The 9,739-nt window shown below is 43.6% G+C and overlaps 1 protein-coding gene across 3 annotated transcripts in view; it reads right to left on the reverse strand.

The window, feature by feature from the left end:
* Window positions 1–7,772, reverse strand: part of MED14 (mediator complex subunit 14) — a 36,915-nt gene extending 29,143 nt beyond the window's left edge. For 2 of the 3 annotated variants that reach the window (XM_067297775.1, XM_067297769.1), the window contains exons 1-2: window positions 7,538–7,770; window positions 5,576–5,602 (exon numbers count right to left, since the gene is read on the reverse strand). In XM_067297775.1, the coding sequence (XP_067153876.1) occupies window positions 5,576–5,602; window positions 7,538–7,719 (209 nt within the window). In that variant the 5' untranslated portion in view covers window positions 7,720–7,770. Of the gene's footprint in view, window positions 1–5,575; window positions 5,603–7,537 lie in introns of all 3 variants that reach the window. The other variant, XM_067297784.1, reaches the window with a different exon arrangement.
* Between the last annotated feature and the right edge of the window lie 1,967 nt (window positions 7,773–9,739).

Consider the following 9,739-nt stretch of genomic DNA (forward strand, 5'->3'; position numbering starts at 1 on the left):
TTTTTCTTTAATCTTTGACAAGATTTCCCCAGAATTTATGATTGAATTTAAAGCAGACAAAGCAAACTACCTAAAAGTTACAGGACCTGATAGTACTATTACACTGATTTAAAAAAATACAATCAAATACTAAATAAAATACTACTCTAGTAGTTTTGAGAAGTCTTTACATTGTACATTACAGTATGCTACCATGTTGCCAGAAGGGAGGAGGGGAGTGACACAAAATTCTTACTTTCCCCATCACTCCTACCTTGCAAAGAGATCAGTATAATGAGAAATTACTGATATCCAATATTCTTCCCACTACGCTTTGTATGAGATAGTCTAGGTGTGCCCCTACTATGCTCTCTTTAAGGAAAAAGAACTCTAGTAAGACATGGAGATGTACACTGCTTCACTTTGACTTTTCCCCCATCATTATGGAAGGCACCCTGAAATCCCATTTCATCTACTGTTCACAGATGTTTTCCTCCCTTTCTACACATCATGGTTTTTCAGTTACTTGGTAGGGTGGGAGGGGGGGGAAACTGTTTTACTGATGACATTTTCTAAAGTGACAAAAGCACATTCATCACCACAACAGATAGTGGCCTCTACCAAACAACTTGCACCTCTTTTCTTTGATTCTAACCTAGAAGGCATCATCCTCTACCTATTCTATGGGTATAATGTGTTCTCAGTTTACAGCAGTGTTTCTGCTGAACATGTTGGTTAACCCTTTGGTTTTGAGGTTAAACAAGGTTAATCCTTTTGGGCAATACATAAAGCATAATCTGATGATAGCTGACAAACTTTTAGGGCAGAAGCACCATTAATATCATCCACTTCAGTGTCTGCATAACAAACTACAGATCTCATCCAAGAATTTATGCACTGAGCCAATAACTTCTGTGTTCTGGAGAATATGTTTTAGAATGACATCCAACCTGATATTAAAATTCCAGGTGCTGGACAAGCTGCTGTATGTGCACATAGCTCTAATAGCAATTACAATATTAAAGCAAGATGTTGAAGACTTTAAAAGATTCAGAAAACCATTATGAGATTTGGAAGATGTCTATAGTGAGACTTTGAGTTTGCCTAAGAGATTACTGGCACTCTAATATACAAGTTGCTAAAATCTAAAAGTAGTTATGTCAATCAAACTCCTGAGGGGGATTAAAACTAGTAAGAAAAATTCAAAATGACGTTTTGTGTCTGGAAATCAAAGCTAGGCAAAACTTAGGAAAAAAGCATAGCAATTTAATAATGTAGTTTTAATTACTAAAAAAGTTAGACACAGTCTTTCAATAACCATTTTATTAGTATGAAGCTATAGAAGACTTGTTACTTCCACTTGACAGAATGCTGCTGCCATAATCACCACCATCACCCCCAAATCACAACTGCCCTGGGAGTTCATATTCCTCTACTTGTCTATCAGGAACCCAAAGAGTCATTCAGCGTTGCTATGCTCCTTTGCTCTTCATTACAGATGATCTCATGCTGAGCTGCAGGGGAAATTATATTCAGGGAAGGTGGAACTTAAGAAAAGAGTGCATTTAAAAGGCCTATAAAGGCAAAGCACATTAAAGAGGTTTTCTAATGATCACATCTAAGAAACAACCCTTCAGAATAATTCATCTTTAATACAAATAAGAATCACCAAAACTTGTTTTTCTACAGTTTCTAACAAAGTCCATTCCAATGTGCAGCAAGCTGAGCAGGTGCAGCAGAGGGCCAGCTTGGCTGAACTGGGAACTCCTGAGTAAACTCAAATGCAAACAGGAAGCACAAAGAAGGTGAGAGAGGGGAATGGGCTACTTAGGACTACACAAAAACTATCCAAGTATGCAGGGACAAGTGTAGGAAAACCAAAGCTCACCTGGAAAAGAAACTAGGAAAGGATGAAGGACAACAAGAAGGGCTTCTATGCAACAGCAGAAGGAAAACTAAGGAAACATGAGCCCAGCAGGGCGAGATAACAGACACTGAAAACCCCAAATCCATTCTTTACCTTGGTTTTTACAGGTAAGTTCTGCTCTCAGATCTTTCAGACCCTTTGGCCTAGTGTTCAGAGTCTGAGTGAAGCATTAGCCACAGTAGAAGACCACCAAGTCAAGGACCATTTAAGCAAGCTTGACATACACAAGTCCATCAGACATTGGACCAGGTGGGATGCACCCAAGGGAGCTGACCCATCTCACTGTAAGGCTGCTCTACATCATTTTCAGAAGGCCATGGTGATCAGAGAAGGTTCTTGATGACTGGAAAAAGGCAAACATCATGCCCATCTTCAAGGCAGAGGAAAGATCCAGGAACACAGAGGCCAGTCAAACTAATCTCAGTTCACAAAAAAATTAATGGAGTAAATCTTCCTAGAAGCTATGTCCAGACAAATAAAGAACAAGAAGGTAAATGGGAACAGCCAGCATAGATCTACCAAGGGCAAACTACCCCGATCAACACGAATGGCTTCTACAGGATGGCAGACTCCACAGAGGATCAAGAGGATTTATTTACTTTGACTTTAGCAAGGCTTTTGACAAGATCTCGCATAATATCCTTGCATTGGTAAAATATGGCCTGGATAAGTGGACAATTAGGTAGATGAAAAACTGGCTGGACTGCCAGGCATGAAAGGTTGTTACTGGCTGCCAGTTGGACTTCCACATTAGTGGCGTTCCTTAAAGGTCAATACTGGGGCCAATACAGTTTAACCCCTCCATCAACAGACTACATGATGTGAAGGAACACATCCTTTACAATTTTGCAGAGGATACCAAACTGGAAGGAGCAATCAGAAGGACGTCAGCTGGCTGGAGGAATGGGTCAACAGGAACCTCACAAGTTTCAAGAAAAACAAATGCAAAGTCCTGCACTAGGGGAATCAAATGAACTCGGGTAATAGCACAGGCTGAGAACTAAGTGACTGGATAACAGCTCCACAGAAAAGGACCTGGGAGTACTGGTGAACCAGTGGAGAGGAATCAGCAATATGCCCTTGCAACAATGAGAGGCTGTATTAGCATCAGCACAGCCAGCTGGTCAAGAAAGTGATTATTCCCCTTTAATCAGCATTTGTGAGACTGCACCTAAAGCAATATGTCCAGTTTTTGGCTCCACAGTGCAAGACAGACATTGATGTACTGAAGTGAGTTAGGGGCTGGAATACATGACGTACAACCAGGGGCTGAGAAAGCTGTATTTGCTTATGCTCAAGAAGAGAAGGCTACGGCTACTGCTGCCTTCAAATACCTAAAGGAGTATAAGAGAGAAGATGGAGCCAGACTCTTCTCAAAAGTGCAAAAGGATGAGGGACAACGATTACAAACTACAGCAGTGAAACACTAGCTAAATACTAGGAGTAAAACCTCTCCATCCTCAGAGAAAATATCTCACTCAATTAGATACAACCCTGTGCAACCTGAACTAACTTTGAAATGGGCTTCAGCTTTAAGCAGGGAGTTGGACCAGTCGTTCTGTCATTAGAAAAGAATGGAAATCAGTGTTTCACAAGAAGTTAGGTGTGTAACTGCACTGTTCTCAGTCATGAACAACCTGTTTTTACAACAGTACTAAAAGTTTGTTTTTTGATCTTCCTGTGTATGTGATAGAGCCTTTGCTGCAAATTTGAGAGAAAATAGCTTTGTTCACTAACTACTGCAAAACATTTAGGAAAACAACATGTCTGTATAGTTGTTGGAAATATTTGAACAAGACTCTAGAATATTTCTCATCAGGAACTCTTAGTTCAGAAAAGCAGGTATAAGATAAGGCCTTGTGAAATCACTATAACCCAAGTTCCAGTTAAAACTTAAACAACCATTAATGTATTTGGATAAAAATCTGACACATGCTACACTACTGGAGGATTAAAAAGGAAAAGAGGAAGAAGTATACTGAGCAAACAAGGTCTCCGTTCTCAAGAAACAAGCCCCTGGATTTCCCCTACCATTATAGATTTTTCACATTCCCAGTACTATTTTGCACCACAATAATAATGTTTCCCATCCAACTGCTTCTCTTCCTTGCTGCAAAAGATACTGAAAGTGATATATTCTTATTAGTGATAAAGAACAGCAATGATTTGCAAAGAAAGGCCATATTATATTAAGATTCATGATTTCCTATCAGTTTTTCTTATCTTAGAGTCCTTCAGCCAGGCATCTAGATGTTGTATTTTCATTAGAGAATAACACCATTACATCTTCACTAAAGCATGTATGCCATGTCACCAGGCCAGCTTCAAGAAACAGTGCTTGAAGTACATCTACTGCTGTCATCATGGCTCTCAAACTTAGGAAAAACAGAATAATCTGAATAATTAAACTGCCTCCCTTACAGATTTCCTTCAAAGAGCTGGAAAGCTACTTGATCAAGAAGAACTACAAGATCAGACAAGTTTAATGAGGATATGAATATTTAAAGCTTCAGAACATCTTCAATTGCAAGACATTCTTTGTAACCATTCAACACTATCTTATTTAACCTGTAATCCACTAGGACTTAGCATGTTGCTTCAGTCCTCTGTGCCCCACAAAGTAGGTTTTAACTTGACCAAGAAGTGCTGAAAAGGTAGATGGGACAAGCCCCCACACCAGTAAGAGGAAGCTCTGGACACAGTTGAGTGTCACTACCTAAGCAAATAGAGCGATAATTAAAAACAAAATCTGTTGGTTTTTTTTGTAGTTTACTTAATAAAATATTATGCAAGAGGAAAGAAAAAGGAGGTTCAGAGAATCATCATAGGTCTTGATTTGCTGAGAACAGGATTAACTCCACAACAGATTACGACAGTTTTGGAAGATTTGAGTTATCTGAAATGTTCATCCTGGTGCACAGAATTCTTTATTAATATTCTTAGGAACTTCATAGCTGCAACACATCTCCAAAGTAAATTAGATCAATTAGAGTGCTAACACAGATAAAGGAACCAATTTTCTGGCAACTTCCATATTCAAAGAAACAAAGAAGCAAATCAAGTTCTTTCATCTCAGGGTGGGGAGGGGAGTCTGTTCTGGTCTCTTAAGTCTGTTTTCTGGTAATCTTTATACTTTAGAAATACACAGAATAGACACAGAAAGCAGGGCTCTCAGTTAGCATCTTACGATGAGAAAGATGACTAGGTTGCATAGAAAAAGGCAGAAAAGAAGATTCTACACTGTTTCCACTGTTGAACTGCTATTCCGAACAAAAAGTTTCTCCATTACAAAAATCAGAATCTACTTAGGTTTTCCAGTTCCCTTTCACATTCAGGTTTATTGTCACACCATTGCTTCAAGATTCATCGTCATTAAAGGAAAAATGTCCTTAATGGAGCTCACCTACTAGAATAGCAACAGTTACAACTCCTCCTGAACAGAGGAGCAAAAACAAACAAACAAAACCCCCCCCCAACTAGTATTGTCATTGATGCTGAGAAAAATCTTGAATTTATGTAGTAATAGCAAGACAAACAAGGCTTATTTTATTGTATAAAACCTAAAATTATGAAAAAATATTTTATTTGAACAGTTCCACGTTAACCTTAACACCTTAAACAGAGTTCTGTACTTTAGCATGTGTCACAGCCTATCTTGTTGCAACTCACCTTTCCATATCAGTCTTTCTTGGTAATCTATATTAAATGAAAAAAAAAAAGCATTATTATACATTATTCTATTATATTTCAAGCTATTTGAAAAGAAATTTTAATCAACAACCTTCAGTTAAGTACAAGAAGAACTACTACACACCTACAAAGAGCATTTTAAAACATTTTTTCTTCCATTTAGGAAATATTCAAAATCATTCATGGTTAATAAAGAGGGTAGCTTGATAGTCCTAGAAAACAGTCTATGGGGGGGGAGGGGGAGGGGAGAACAGAACAGGTGTGTAATAGGACCACAGGGCACCTGCCACTACTATATGCCAGTTAAATTCATTTGTTCAGTTCCAGGTAAAGTTAAAAGACTGAATGGTGTTCAAATCTCAAGACTTGCCCATTCAGTGAGTCATGTAGTACCACAATTTGTGCTTTGTAACTGATGATTTTCACTAAGTATTTACAGCTAGAGTTAATTGATTAAATATGGTAAAGGAACTCATTTTGGGTAAGTCAGGAAATAGCCAGATTTAACAGTTGCTGTAGATGAGCTAGGATTGCTACTATGAATTAACCTAAAGGTGAAGAAACGCCTATTCCTAAACTTTACCCACTACCAAGATAGTAGATTTTGTACTTTTGTAAACCAGCACGTTCTGGAGGTATCACAGCCATCTCATTTAAAAGTGTGGTTTTTTGTGTGTTTTTTTTTTTTTTTTTTTAATTGTAGAACTAGGCTGATGCTGACAAATGAGAGAAAGTTCACTTTGGTGGAGGGAAGAGGAGAATACTTTCCAAAGGAGTTTTGTTTTTGTTTTTAAAGCCAAACCCACACTTTAAGGGGGAACACAGCAGAAAAACTAGCTCACTCCACTTCTGGAGAACTTCATAGCTTATAAGCCACATAGTTTATAAGCTTCTGGGCAATTCAGAGTGCCCAAAGCATTGTCTAGGCATTGTTCACACCACCCATATTACTTTGTACCTTAATTATACACTGAAGTCAAAAGGACCAGTTCTATACCATAAAGCAAAGCGTAAGAGACAACATCACAGACACATATTCCTACCAGGATGCATACAGTATCAATCGCTGTCTTTGTGCATCATAAATGCATAGGAAAGACTTACTGATCAACATTTCAGAAGTTTTCCATGAAACAAACTGAGATTCCCAAAGTCCTTGTCCTTTCTAGAGCTTGAACACTCTTGACACCAAGTCAAGCAAAACTACATTTGTGTACTTATCAGATACAGTATTCTACAAGAAGTATGTATTTTTTTCCATCTGCTCTGTATACCATTTCTAAAAAGCACACAGCCCTCATAGGAACCTCTAAAGTTAGACAAACTAAAAAGGAAACAGGTTTATTCAGAGTCAAAATGTTTTCAGGGAAGTTTTTCTAGACCCCAAAACACTCCTTTGTTTTGCAACTCCAAACAACAAAATCAGCACATCTGACTGTAAAACACAGTAAAGAGTGAGATGTAAATAATTTTATTCACCTCTTCCAAAATAAAAAAATGGTATTTGAAGCAGCATATAGGTAATTCATGCGTAAGGAGTGTAATATCTGAAATATCTTGGCTTCATATGATTCAGTATTTTAAGGCATTAGTGCAAATAATAGAGGGTTTTGGGGGGGGGGGCGGTGGGGTAGTAACCTGGGGACGAACTGAATTATTTAACAAGATAAATCGCATTCAACTATTCTGCTTCCCTCCCAGCCCCTTTTACTCTTTATCTGACAGGTCACTCGGCAGCTTTCGCCAGGCCCTGGAGTACAGCCCGCCGCAGAGACGGGGCACTTCCCCAGGGCGGGAGAAGCAAAGGAGCCGCCGCCGCCCGCGCCGGCCCCGCTCGGCGCCGGAGGAGGCAGACGGGGCCCCCCCTCCCGCCCCCCGGCAGCGGCACGAACCGCCGCGGCGCTCCCGGCGGCGGAGCCCGGGGGGCCTCGGGGCACTCACAGGTCGGCGAGCACGGTGAGCTCGGCGTAGGTCCGGTGCAGGAGGAAGTCGATGAGGGTGCTGAGCCGGTAGCCGGGGCTGGCGGCGGCTGTCACGGCCCCCGGGGCCGGCGGGGCCGGGGCTGACGCGGGGCCCCCGCCGGCCGGCACCAGCTGGTTGTTCTCCAGCTGCACCGGCGCCATGGCGGCGGCGGCGGCGCCGCCTCAACCCCGGGCACGATCCGCTCGGCAGCCCGGGGCGGCCGGCGCTCCCGGCGGCGCCGGGACCCGGCCCGACTCGCTCCCCCCCGCACAGAGGGAGGGAGGGAGGGAGGGAGGGAGCGAGGCAGCCCCGGGGAGGGGCGGCGGGCGCGGGGAGCCCCGGCGCTGGGGCGAGAGGCGGCGGCGCCGAGGGGGCTCCGCGGCGCTCAGAGCCCGCTCGGCACAGGGGCCGCCGCCATGTTGGGGGCACGGAACCGGAAGCGAACAGCTGTGGCGGACCGGAAAGAAAACCTTTCCGGGAAAGCCTTATTCGGAGGGGCCCCGCTGCCCGGGAAGGCGCCGGAGAGAGGGGAGGAGCAGCGCGGGAGGCGGGGAGAGGGGGCGGGGCATCGGGTGAGTAGGCGGGGTTGTAGCACCCTGCTCTGAGGCGGCAGGTGCGGGTGGGGTTTCGGGCGGCGGGGGGTGCGCGGCAGCCGCAGAGCCGTTGGGGCGGGGCGTTGCCGCCGCTTGAGGGGCCGCGCGCGCCGCCGGGCGCCGGGCGGGAGCTGTGGTGGGAGGGCGCCGCGTTCCGGCTGGGGACGGGTTTCTGGGGGCTGCGGGCGGGGCGGCTTGGGAAGGCGCTGGCGGGGCGGGGCTGCCGTGCCCCGGGAGGCGGCTTCGCGCGTCGTGCCGCGGGCTGCCGGCGGGGCATTCGGCCGCCCGGCTGGCTGCCCCTCCGCTGGGGCGCGACGGGGGGAAATGGCGCCGCGCCGAGCTGGGCAACGGCTCGGCTGCCCTCGCGGAAGGGCTTCCCGGCGGCGCCGTGATTGAAACATCTATAAAAGATAATGTGGAAAAACAGGGATGGCTGTGCCATTGTATCTGGCCGTGTTAATGAAATAAGGGATGAAGGAGCACCAGATTACAGATTTAGCGTCTCAAAGGGCCTTTGACGGAGTTCTTTCGGCTGTCAAGGAATCAGGGAAACAACGGTCTGTGTTAGGCTCAGGGTTGGCTAATCCCTTTCTAATGACTTGGAAAATGTGAGACATTTGTAAAGGGTGCAAAGCGATGCAGGGAAACCGGGATTAGAGGTAGCTATACATCCTCCTTTAAAGGTGTTATGAAAGCTAGAAGAATGAGCAATAAGCAGCACAGTGGGCAATGGGATTTGGTGATAAATGAGAAACTATGGGAAGTTTCAGATGAACTTTTACATATTTCTGTCTTCCAAATTAACTGATGCTAAAGGGGGGAGGGGGAAAGATCTGTAAATTACTGAACATGGATTTTTGTGTGTACCAGTTACCAACGTGACTGTGCAAGGAAGGGAAGAGTAAATGCTGGGCGTTTAATATCATGATTCACACAGATGTTATAAGTTCTTGTCTTATCATTACAAAGAAACCCCTAAAATAGATGAGCTTCAGGCAATAAACATCCAAACTTTCAATACGTGTTAAGACAGTACCATTTGTGAAACTTAAAAAAAAATAAAATTACTTGCTTTGTTTAGAATTGAATATAGACTTTTAAAAAGCTTCGCTTATTCATCTCCTTCCAAGAGGAAAGTAAGCAATAAAAGAATAAAAGGAAACATTTATCAACCTGAGAAACTTTTGGCCAACAGTTTATTAAAAAAAAATAAACAGGCACCTATGGCAATAGCTAGAATGAGCAGTTGTATTTTTACAGGGGGTGTGTTTCTTGTTCAAGGTTATGAGCCAGTTACCAACTGAAAAGGAGCACTTCTCCAACAGGCAAGCTCTCCCATAACCTCTGTGGAGCTTAGAAACAGTATGTTGAGCAAGATGGACTGTTAATCCACACTGGCACGTCAGCCCCTGTGTTGCTGAATGGGCTCACAGCCAATTCCTCAACTCTAACAACAGAATTGATAACCATCTGCAATGGAGCATTGTATCTAACCCATCTGGTTAGGAAGAAGCTGGATGGCTACAGTGGTGAGCCATGCCAGCCCAGCCTGCTTATTACTGTGCAATTCAGAAGGATTTTTGCAGGC

Source organism: Apteryx mantelli, chromosome 1 (genome assembly GCF_036417845.1).
Source record: "Apteryx mantelli isolate bAptMan1 chromosome 1, bAptMan1.hap1, whole genome shotgun sequence".
Taxonomy (NCBI): Eukaryota; Metazoa; Chordata; class Aves; order Apterygiformes; family Apterygidae; genus Apteryx; species Apteryx mantelli.